This window comes from Haliotis rubra, unplaced genomic scaffold, assembly GCF_003918875.1.
Source record: "Haliotis rubra isolate DU_JTF1 unplaced genomic scaffold, ASM391887v1 Scf107, whole genome shotgun sequence".
NCBI classification, from domain to species: Eukaryota; Metazoa; Mollusca; class Gastropoda; order Lepetellida; family Haliotidae; genus Haliotis; species Haliotis rubra.
Window position 1 is genome coordinate 727,347 of NW_025764970.1, and position 13,032 is coordinate 740,378.

The following is a 13,032-nucleotide window of genomic DNA, read 5'->3' on the forward strand; positions in this document are numbered from 1 at the left end:
TAACTCCAATGTTTTGAACACCACATTTCTTTTAAAACTGCTGTCTTTATTTGGTGGTTAGTAGTGGTCAGTTGTGTTAACTCGCACAACATCATGATACTCATATGAAAGCATTAAGTGTAAATCTATTTATACATTGTAATTGTGTATTTGTAGCCAGAACAAGACATTTTTACCTTTCTCAAAGGTATGCAAAAGTTATTTTGTTGTTTATGTGGCTTTTTGTTAATGTGGATAATTTATGTCGTACATTGTAGTTGTGTATAATATGCTTGGATAAGATTGTTTCTTGTTTCATCCCTTCTTCCAAGCCCTTGTGAGGGAATATTGGTTCAGTCCTCCATTCAGCTGATGGTAGAGCAGTGTTATGAAATATTGGGAATGTAATTAATGACGACTGGAATCTTGTTCTGCAGACAAGTTTAAAAAAAAGCACTTGATCGTAGGCCAGTGTTTTGTAGATTTAGGTCCTTGTGGCCTGCAGTAAATATTTGTTGATGTATTTGTCACAGTACACTGCAGTTTCATAATCGGGAGCTTAAAGAGTCAGTATGAGCTGCTTCCAAAGTCTGTGGCCGATGGCCACCTGACAATTTCTTTCATCTTCAAACATTGATGCATTCTTTGAACATTCAGATTCCCAACTTGCTTAACCTATATTGAAAATCTTAGTGTTGGGATATTTTAGGTCAAATAAATCTGAAAATGAGGTCTTAGGTTTTTAACTATAGTACTTGAAGGTAAAATCTAACACTCTTCTGTAACTCCAATGTTTTGAACACCACATTTCTTTTAAAACTGCTGTCTTTATTTGGTGGTTAGTAGTGGTCAGTTGTGTTAACCGCACATCATGATACTCATATGAAAGCATTAAGTGTAAATCTAATGTTCCTGAAACATTAGTACCATGGTTACAGGCATCTGATGACGAGGAACATATCATTTAGACTCTTAACAGTTCTGATGTAGAAACACATACTTGTACATATTTAGTACTCTGGAAACAACAACACTGAAACACTCGTTGTATGTGTAATATTGATGATATTGATGCTTAAGTGAAGTCATAATCATATTTAAACATGAAGTCAACCTTACATTTTTTTTCATTACATTGTGAACTTACTGCTGATAGTGATGTCTATTATGAGAACAATTTGTACAATTTTACATGTGTACAATATGTGGAATCCTTGGGTTCCTTTAACAGTGAATGAAGGGAAGAAGGGTCATATGTTCTGATAGTACTAGTAATGCTGTCCCAGGCTGGCCAAGTTAAAATCCCAGTTCCAGTTTTGGCTCGTGGCAGGTTATATTTAGGTCTGCTGACAAGCCCTATGTCAGCAGCAAAAGGTAAGAGCAAAATTCTCAAATTGTAATAATATATTTCCCAGTTCTTGTTCACGTACCTATGACTAATGTATTTTAGGGTAGGTATCTTATATGAAAGGTAACAGCACCAGTGAAGAGAATGAGGCTTAATGGTTAGTTTTATATCATTGTTCAGAATGTAGTGTTAAAATACCTCAGAATTTAGGAAAATAAGAACTTTTACCAATAATAGAAGAAGTCATAATTGTATTTGTCAGAATATTTATGTTAATTATTTTACTTTATTATTTCCCCCTGATTTATCAGCCAAAGGCACTTCTATTGAGCCCATATATCCACCTGCATGTGTTTTGAACGGCAAATGGTTAAATTGGGGGGGGTCTCCAGAAGACACTGAACTAACATGGCATAATGTTCACTGATTGTGCATTCAGAACATCAGATTTGATCAGTTATTAGGTATACACATGCAGGTGATAAGTGGCAGAATTGAGCACAGAACAGGTGGAAGAAAACTAACTAATGCTGAAATACAAGTAGAGTGACCTTTACAGGAACATTAATCTGAGACTAGGATGTGGAGAACATGTGACTTCCCCTTATAACATGCCTTGAAATACAAGTAGAGTGACCTTTACAGGAACATTAATCTGAGACTAGGATGTGGAGAACATGTGACTTCCCCTTATAACATGCCTTGAAATACAAGTAGAGTGACCTTTACAGGAACATTAATCTGAGACTAGGATGTGGAGAACATGTGACTTCCCCTTATAACATGCCTTGAAATACACACCTCAGGATGATGATCCTTGGCGTTAAAGGTTTGAACAACACCACTCCTCTTTTGGGATTCTTGTTTTCGTGTTGAACATAATGAAATATTCTTTACACTGAGTACTGTTAATAAAAGGATTTTACTTCTGGTCAGTGTTGGTGCATATTTATTATTTTCGTAATGTTTTTGTTCAGAAAGCAGATTTCCCCAAGATGTATGCAAGACTACTGATTGTGCATGGGATTTCCCAAGATGTGTACAATGCCATTGATTGTGTATGCGATTTATACCATGATGCATACATGTCTTGATTGTACAGGAGATTTCACTAGCATGTGTGCAAGTCTTGAATACAGGGGATTCCCAATGTCATCTATGGTAAACATCCACTGAGAAACCACAAGCCACCTGAAGCTGAAACATGCTAGCTTATTCCCACCAACAATGACACCCGATTTGTACAAACATTCCAAACTGATTTTCCATTTGACTTTTGTGACACCCATAATTAAACAGGTGTTTCTTTCACAATGTTAGGACATGTGGCATATGTGTGTAGTCAGTAATTTACTGGGCATATTTCTTTGGGGATTTTAAGGGGGACATTTTAAAGTTTGACTTGCATTTCGCCTTTGAATGCTCTTCAATTTTCTCAAAATGCATCTCCTCGCACTGTTAACAACAACTCCGAAACCCACTGATCACTGATGCTGGAGCTTGACATACTTAACCAATCATGATACCGTACTAGATTTAGCATCAAAATCTGAATTTAGCATCCCAAATTTGTCTCCAGAGATAAAATGCATCAGTATCATTTGCAGACAATCATGATGTTTTTCTTTGTTAGTTGTAAGACCCATACTCAGCAATATGGCGGCGATCTGTAAATAATTGAGTCTGGACAAAACAATCCAGTGATCAACAACATGAGCATCGATCTACGCAATTACGATCTACGTGGATACGATGACATGTGTCAACCAAGTCAGCGAGCCTGACCAGCTGATCGCGTTAGTCGCCTCCAACAACAATCATGGGTTACTGAAGGCTAATTCTGATGTTACCAGTTCAATAGTTTATATAACTATTGAACTGTTTGCTGGCTCAGAGCTTTGTCAACTTCCCGTCTTATTTGCCACTGAAGGATGGGTGTGCTTCCGAGAATTGATATTTCATACTGCATGGGCTGGGCTGGGCATGACTGTTCGAACATCTGTCTTCTACTCCGTACTGTACACACACCCATCCGTAATCAAGATCTGGTTTCAAAAAGGCATTATGTGGGTAGAACTTACACAATACCAAAATCTCAATGTTCACCCGGAATGAAAATTACAGATCAGTACGTCTGTTTCGAGAGCAAACTAAAGCTTGGCATTGTTCAGTCCCCCGCAAAAGAATGATTTTTAGTCCGCTTTTTAGCAATATCACGATGGGGCGCAACAAATTGTGCCTATGTGGGGAATCGAACTCGGTTCTTTGGCGTGATGAGAGAACGCTGTAACCACTTGGCTAGGTTTTCAGTGTAATTGATGAGTGTTCTCACCTCAAGGTTACCCCGCCGTCTTTCCTCTAAAGAGTTGGGTTTTACATCCCATTTAACAAACATATATATCACGGATGTTAACGGCTTCATGGATTGTATCCATGTGGGGAATCGAAACAAACGCTTTTAAGCACAAGGCTACTGCATCGCCCCTCCGCTAAAGTAAATACACAGGCTCGATGTAACCCTTTCTAAAGAAGCTATGTAGTTTATAATTTGCATTCGACGGTATTCCATCTGGTATATGACGTCAGCACGTAAACCAGTGACAGAAAACATGAGCAATCCATCCATGTCTTCATGGTATGCTGACCCTCCGTCACCAAGACAGAACACCAGATCCACCGAGTCACCTTCATTTAATACCATCACTTATATCAACGATGGCCGTTAAGATCAAGTAGAGTAACCCCTTACTTTATATGCTTAACTGTGTATGAATTCAGGCTTGATCTCGTCACTATATGGCTGGAAAAATGCCGATGTGACGTAGAACTCAACTCAACTACAACTTTTCTTCAACAACAAAAATCCGAATATACTGTACTGCATGTATGTTATTGGTTTGGAGTACAAATAGACCATGTGGCAAAACACAATACGGAAATACTGTCAAATTATCCGCGATAGATTTTAATGTGTTTATCAAAGGCCATTTGGGGAAAATGATTTATTACGCTCACAAACGTTCCCAAATAAAACATCACACCTGATGGACAATCCCTTCGGTATGAAACTCCGTGTCCGTAGTCCATATATGGGTAATAACATGACGTCACACACAGGTGTTCTGCATCACTGCGCAACAGCGGAAGGAGATACAGTGTTTCCGTCTTTTGCTTCATACGGAAAAGTGAACTTTGTTGTCATGTCCGAGTGTGTAGAAATTATTGAAACAAATTGACATGGATTAAGAACAGCGCGAGGATACTGTGTTTCATTCTTATTGTGGCCAAGACGGGCTGAAACCCAGCACTTCACTGGCAAAATGGTGAGTAATCTGTGTTACGATAGTCGCGAGATTCTGTTGTAACCTGAAATCGATTGTAGATGTCAACACTGATATACTCCAAATACTCGAAAACACAATGTCTTCTGTTACGGGCTATCAAGTTGTTGTCAAGTTCTCTGGGGCTGTCAGCGAATTGTTATAAGACATATAACAGGTGACTGCAATGGCTACCTGTTGCCGTTCAAGTTTCGGCAGTGGTGGCGGGCTATTTTTGGATCCATCAATGCCCATAAATGACACCTCAAACACGCTATGAGATAGTTTGTGCTGCATTGACTGTCACTTCCTTGTATCAATATGCAATCTCAGTTTCAATCTCAGCAATCATTCAGTTTCACAAATAATAGACAATTTCTATCACTTTTAATCGTGTCTTTAATTGAATGCGGATAAAGATAAAGTTTGTGATTCAGATTTTGTGAAATCTGGAGAGTTTTAACTTACTGGAACGATTAGACATAGGCCATGTAGTTATACGGTATGTGTAGCCCTTTAATGCATATTCATAAATGAAACCAGAAATTAATAGGAAACTGAAAATGACCAATGATAATCATGGTATGGATTATTCTGTAAGGTCAAACAGCATCCCAGTTTCACCTGTTTTCAGCGACGTAACAGTGATTCGCCGTACATATGTAACCATGCTATCATACTAAAAATATTTTACATTCTAGACAAAGTATGTTAGTCATGATTTGTGCTAACTTTCCCGCCATCAATTTTACTGATAGTGTTCCTTGGCTTGTTATGTACACTGGTGAATCAATGAATGTTTGAACATTTCTCAAGACTTCTCCACCCCAAGATTCCAAGAATGTCTGTGCAGTATCTAGTCTGTCGTCGTAGTCCTGAATGAACGCACCTGTTGAATTTGAACCGCTGGTGTCTGTCTGGAGAAAGATCGGGCAGGCATTTAATACAACCAAGTCATGGTCAGACCAGGTTCGTTTTCATGTACGTGCTGAATACTTCCATATTTTACCACCCTGTCTCTGAAACGGTGCCACCAGTACCGGGTGGTATACGATGACCAAGAAATTAATAAAAGTAAGGGGGAACACTGCCACCAGCTGCGTTAACTGCAGCAATCAGTTGATAGTGCCTTTTCATCGATGTTAAAAATAGCCTCAGGTGAACTTTGCAAGTTGTTCTTTTGCATGGCGTTGGACAGTTCTGTGAAATCTGATGTTTTCTTTGATGGCTGATCTCGCCCTCGCTGCTTCAAGTTTCCTTAGTTTCTGTACTGTACTCTGTGAAGTTCCGGGCATCTATCTACGAAACTACAGCCATTGGAGACTTAAGGGAAGATCTCTGTCTCTATGTCCTTGATTGACAGCCTAATCACTTGCAAGATTAATGGTCTCCTGATGAGCATAACCACAGCCAATCTCCCCCATAACTCTGAAACGGCTCGCTAAAAAGGATTCTTCTTGTGAGGAAAACAGCGGCAAGGGACACGACATGACAGGATCTAAGCTGATATTGCCCAACAAACGATCCTTAAGATTAGAAACCAGAACTCCACACCTATCTGCTACTCTCTGTGCGGACAGATTTGTTTCTACCATCAGTCTATAAACATCATCTAGGTCATCTCTGGTGTAATTTGACCTATACGTGCCACGCATGGTTGTATTTGTCTGAAAGGATACGAGAAAAAGGTATCAGAAATTGTTTAAGGATGGCCCGAAAATGTTTCCGTAGTTTCTTAATCGGGCGGCATCCTACGTCACTAGTCACGTGATATAATGTTGACAAATATCATCAGCTAGCAGACGATGCAAACGAAGATTGAAACTCGGCTCATTTACCTTATTTACACAGCTTTATAATGAGGTAAAATATAGTATTAAGAAAATTCATGTTATTATTTATGTACTGCTAATTTCTTGTTATTCTTACCTTCCTGATTTCCATTATTGAAAACATTTTTCACACAGCTAGTTGACGTGACCTCCTTTCAGGAAATTTGCATGCAGCGAGAAATATATCACCGAAAACAGGAGAATGCCAAATTCATGTTACAGTGGGATACCTTATGTGAGAGCTATTGTTTTAGACTGTGCACTAAGACATTACTTGGTAGTTCTTGACTTGGAAGACCCAAAAGTGTTGCCAGAATGATTTGGGTTTACACCTTGGCTGTTAAATGGGCTTGGGTGAACATGGAGAATCAATGAATGATTGTTTATTTGGCTAAGAAATTTAAGTTTGTTGTATATTCTTCACAAAAGGTTTGAATGATACTTTTCCTTGTTACGTTGTTACAGTGTTACAGATACCTTTGCTCATCAAATATGTGATCACAATTTCCTTGATTATGCCATAATTTTCCATATTTGCTATTTATTCAAATATTTTTTCAAATGAATCCATTTCAAACAGATTTTTAATTCTGGGAGAAAATTAAAATTCCAATCCCTGATCCTGATAAAAATGTTTTGATATCTCAAGAGAAAAAACACACCAAAACTTAAAAATTTAACATGGATTACCTGAGACCGGTGGTTACTGCATTCACTGTAGTCTGGAGACACCACCATCAATTATTACACATCTGGCATTAAGAGTGAAAATATCAGCCCATTTTGGACCCTGCTTGAAGTAGTGGTGGTTCGATTAATTGAAATATCAAAGATTGGTCGCAATTACTAAACGACCAAGCATTCGATCATGTTTTCTCATAATCGAACACAAACAATTTTTGAACACTTGTTTGCATTACCAATACTTTTCACAAGGTTGGTTTTGTCTGGTACATTTCATAAGCACTACAAGGTCGTTCCAAGTCAGGATTGAATTTATCTTAAAGACTCCAGGAAATTTATGTTCCTAACATCATGTGAAATTTGTAAATGCTTTTTTTGCAATTTTAAAAAAACCCGGAAAGAACTATATGTTTTTCTTTATTTTATGTACATTGACAAACATAGAAAAAATTGATAAATGACAATAACCAATTATTTTCGATGATTGGTCAGTTGTAATGAACCAATCATCAATTATGAGATTATGAGTCCAGTTTGACTTCATATTTTTATGCCCTTTCACATGATGTTGTATAGCATGTTTATGGACCACTTGCAAGTAGTTACATAGGTCAGATGGACCATGTTAAGTTCCACCCACTTGCAAGTAGTTACATAGGTCAGATGGACCATGTTAAGTTCCACCCACTTGCAAGTAGTTACATAGGTCAGATGGACCATGTTAAGTTCCACCCACTTGCAAGTAGTTACATAGGTCAGATGGACCATGTTAAGTTCCACCCACTTGCAAGTAGTTACATAGGTCAGATGGACCATGTTAAGTTCCACCCACTTGCAAGTAGTTACATAGGTCAGATGGACCATGTTAAGTTCCACCCACTTGCAAGTAGTTACATAGGTCAGATGGACCATGTTAAGTTCCACCCACTTGCAAGTAGTTACATAGGTCAGATGGACCATGTTAAGTTCCACCCACTTGCAAGTAGTTACATAGGTCAGATGGACCATGTTAAGTTCCACCCACTTGCAAGTAGTTACATAGGTCAGATGGACCATGTTAAGTTCCACCCACTTGCAAGTAGTTACATAGGTCAGATGGACCATGTTAAGTTCCACCCACTTGCAAGTAGTTACATAGGTCAGATGGACCATGTTAAGTTCCACCCACTTGCAAGTAGTTACATAGGTCAGATGGACCATGTTAAGTTCCACCCACTTGCAAGTAGTTACATAGGTCAGATGGACATAAGTTCCACCCATGGACATAGGTCATGTTAAGTTCCACCCACTTGCAAGTAGTTACATAGGTCAGATGGACCATGTTAAGTTCCACCCACTTGCAAGTAGTTACATAGGTCAGATGGACCATGTTAAGTTCCACCCACTTGCAAGTAGTTACATAGGTCAGATGGACCATGTTAAGTTCCACCCACTTGCAAGTAGTTACATAGGTCAGATGGACCATGTTAAGTTCCACCCACTTGCAAGTAGTTACATAGGTCAGATGGACCATGTTAAGTTCCACCCACTTGCAAGTAGTTACATAGGTCAGATGGACCATGTTAAGTTCCACCCACTTGCAAGTAGTTACATAGGTCAGATGGACCATGTACATAGGTCAGATGGACCATGTTAAGTTCCACATAGGTCAGATGGACCATGACCACCAAAGTTCCACCCACTTGCAAGTAGTTACATAGGTCAGATGGACCATGTTAAGTTCCACCCACTTGCAAGTAGTTACATAGGTCAGATAAGCCGCTGCTTCAGCAATCACCATGATCACTTAACTAATTAGCGAACATTAGTGACGCTTGTTGTGTAAGAAGTTTTCACACTTGTTAAATCTGTCACCTTGAGCATGCAGATTAATCAGTCTCCTGACTGGTATGATTGATTGTGTGTCTGGTGATACATGGCTCACAGTTAGAAGGAACAGGAAGTCAGCTTCATGTGCAATAGTTTCTTATATTAGTTGTTGCCAAAATTAGGTAGGAGGTTATCGCTTTTAATTTTCTTTAGGTATATTTTTATGTATCGTGGGATCCAAATTCTCACATGTTTTCAGTGACTAGGACCTGTGCTGTTATTTCATTGTTTCTTTTGACACTTTTTGTTATTTCAGATATTGAACATTTTTCTGAAAATTATGAAACAATTTTACTTTAGTGTATGAGAAATTATCCTTTTCAAGTTTAAGGTAGGTTATGGCAGTGTTTGTCATGTAGGTGAGTGTTTTTGTTTTTTTCAGATGATCTGTAGAAATATAAAAAAATGAAACTTACCATATTACTTTGGTCATCAAGTATACAGTAATGCTGAAAAAAGGCATTGTTTCCTGTACATCAATTGAATCTCATGTTTGAAGGCCTTTGTTTTTCCAGACATACCACTGGCAGAGTCGCAATGTCAAAACCAGCGGAGTGGATGACATGGTCCTCCTGCAAAAGATCTCCGAGTCAGCAATTGTTGACAACCTCAAGAAGAGATTCATGGAGGATTGTATATATGTATCCTTACAGGGGCCAACAGTAGCCTTGTGGTAATAGTAGGCTGATAGTCACATAAATACAGTTATGATTTAACACCATAGGTTAATGGTAGATTATCCGTTTTAATTGACTTTTCACTGACCTATTTCTGCAAAGTATCTGAAGTATCAGATAGAAGGTATGGATAGATGGCTTCCTTGATACGACATTTCGGTGTAGATGCCAACACCATTTTAAGCAAGTTGGTAAACTTGCTTGGTAAAGGTGTTAGCATCTACACCGAAACGTTGTATCCACCGCACAAAGGAAGTTGGCTATCCATATCAAATCATTCGTGTTCATTAATAGACAAACAAAAGGCTGAAGATGTGACCATTCTATCTTCATTTGACAACCCTTTCAACAAGTATGTGATATTGACTTATTCTTCCCCACATTGATTTGACCACTTTCTGAAAGGCATTGTAATTTGTAAACTTCTTGTTTGCCTAAAAACAAAGATGTGCTTGCAAAATTTAGTAAGTCATACCATGTGTGTGGATCCATGTTTGAAACAAAACAGGATTAAGACATGTAATAATGTCGGATAAAATATGAATAGTTAAGGCAAGTCTGTATTAATCATTGTATCACCTGAGAATATTATCAAAGCACCAATGTATTTGTGAATCCTGACATCATACTATATAGTAACAATAAATATCAGTTTAGAAAAGCAATGGGCAATGTGGATTTGTTTTCCATACCACCAGCATGTATAGTGTAATAATAATGAATGAGGTGAACATGGAAGATGGAGACATTACTCCATACATTACAAGCCACATCTCTTGACAGTCTTGCTGCATGGTGTATGCTCATATCTGATACTGTGGGACAGACAAGGAAGACATTTCCTATTTTGTATGACATAAGTCAACATTGAAGATAACACATTTTACCTCGATGTGTCCGTGTGACATTGTGTATGACCATGAAATCGTGTCCCTTCTGTATGCATATATAGAACTGGGCGTGTCAGTCAGTATGTACTGTATTTCCTGTAACAGATACATTGATTAGTATTAGAACATGATGCCTGTTACTGGGTTATATCTTTGTCCAGAATATTTGAACTTGACCTCTTTTCGATTCAGTCATTTGATGAAATTAGAGATCAATATCACATTAACTTATGGCAGGTATTGATTACTTGATTCTCTGGAAAATGACGTGCCAGTGTACCTGTTGTGCCTAATGGGGTTGTGTTCTGGTATTTGTTGAAGAAACATGGAGCTGTACGACATCCAGCTAGGGTAGCAAGACATAAATTGAAATAGGTTTTATGTGTGAGGATATTTTCTCATTGAAAGGTTATCATTTTGTTTATCCAAAAGTGTAAACTTCTAAATAGATGAAAGGCATATGTAATTAGTTGAATGGTCTTTGTGAGATGTGACGAATCACTGACCTGCAGTAGAGGCTTGAGGCTGATTGCAAGGAACTCTTTCAAGGAGCCATAACTACTGACTTCAGTTGATAGAAGTTTTGCCTTGTTATCATCATTATTATAATTATCATGATAGTTTTGCAACATGGATTGGTTCATGAATGATTATAGATGACTTCCGTCTCCATGGTAACAACACTAACATGTGCATATTGTTGTATTAATACTACACGGGATGTAGATATCATAACAGGAATACAGAGCATCATCTCAGAGATGATCAGTTTGGGATACCCAGTTAACCAGACCAGTAATATTCGGAACAAGAATGTTTAACAACCAGGAAGGTCTTAATGTTTTGAAAAAGGCATAGACCATTTGCAAAACAGCTTAAGTTTTGTTTCCTGTATATACTGTATATTAAAGCTGCTCTTGAGGACTGGTTATCAGTCATTCAGGAAGTATGTTTCCTGGCTCCCCGACTGTATATTGTATTAGCAGACCTAGGTTAATATTATTATTATATGTCTCATGAGACACATTAGAGAAGAAGAGATTCCTGAACATTGAGATACAGGATGGAACCACTGGCGGATACTTATGTGGAATCAGTTAATTTTATGTAAAATGTGAAAAACATGTGCAATATTCAGCTAGATTACAATACCATTTTAAAATAATGTACCATATTTCTTTAGCTAACAAGTCCAGTGCTAGCTGCAGTAATCACCCAGGTCACGTAGAATATCAACAAATATGGTCACATATAATTATTATCATAGGTTAATTTTGTTTTCAGCATATTCACATATCAAACTGTCAGGAACAATCTTAATTCAAACAAGAAAGAAATGGAAAGTTTTGAGCAATAATCTTCTCTGCACTATTGTTTTCTGTTATTAATAGTGTTAATGCGGGGTACTATACACATGTAAATATGCATGTCACGTTGGATGCCTGTTAAGGTGCCCACTGGTTTATAGTTGTTCAGCGACCGTTTATTGAGTAAAGTGCTTAATACAGAAGTGTTTGTGTCATTACTAGGCCTAGTCACTGTGGACAATAATGTCCTGATTGTATAGGGGCGGTGGGGTAGCCTAGTGGTTAAAGCGTTGGCTCGTCACGCTGAGGACCCGGGTTCGATTCCCCACATTGGCACAATGTGTTAAGCCCATTTCTGGTGTCCCCCGCCGTGATATTGCTGGGATATTGCTAAAAGCGGCGTAAAACTCAACTCAGTCAGTCAGTCAGTCCTGATTGTATAGTGATGTATAGAAACACCCATTGTCATATCAGTACCACTGTAATTATTCTTACAGTGACACATTGTTTTCATGTCATTGTGTATATGTAGTAACAGTACATCAACTGCATATCTAGGGGCAGTGGTGTAACCTTGTGGTTAAAGTGTTCACTCATCACGCCGAACACCTGGGTTTGATTCCCCACATGGGTACAGTGTGTGAAGCCCATATCTGGTGTCCCCCACCATGATGTTCCAGGAATATTGCTTACTCACACACTCACTCACTCACTCACGGGTTAGAACGTTGGATGAGGATCAGGCTCAGTGATCTTGTTGCTAGCGTGTCATGGTAGCTTGATGACATTATCTACATGCCTTTGTCACTTGGCTAAGCCAGTAACGAATACTAGTAACCCACATCTTGGGAAGCCTGATTCAAGTGTGTGTTTCAAATCAGATTTATGTACAATCTGGACCACTTTAAGTTGTAGCTTGTGCCCCACCCTGGTTTACTTAAGCTGTTTGCATCTTTGAAAATAATTCTTGTTGATCTGAGGACCAATGGGTTATCCTGATGGTAATGTGTTGGTTTGTAGAAGGTTTGATTCCCTTGTATATAGTGTGTGAAGTCTGTTTGGCAACTGCTGCCATGATCAATAATGCCATGCCATTCTTCTCCTCTCTTCCTCCCCTTTCCTTTCC

At 38.4% G+C, this 13,032-nt stretch overlaps 1 protein-coding gene across 2 annotated transcripts in view; it reads left to right on the top strand.

Annotated features, from left to right (window-relative positions):
• The first annotated feature begins 4,301 nt into the window (after positions 1–4,301).
• Positions 4,302–13,032, top strand: part of LOC124279505 (unconventional myosin-Ie-like) — a 75,941-nt gene continuing 67,210 nt past the window's right edge. Inside the window, exons 1-2 of one of the 2 annotated variants that reach the window (XM_046715338.1) lie at positions 4,302–4,650; positions 9,548–9,673. In XM_046715338.1, coding sequence (XP_046571294.1) covers positions 4,648–4,650; positions 9,548–9,673 — 129 coding nt within the window. In that variant the 5' untranslated portion in view covers positions 4,302–4,647. The remainder of the gene's footprint in view (positions 4,651–9,547; positions 9,674–13,032) is intronic. The other variant, XM_046715343.1, reaches the window with a different exon arrangement.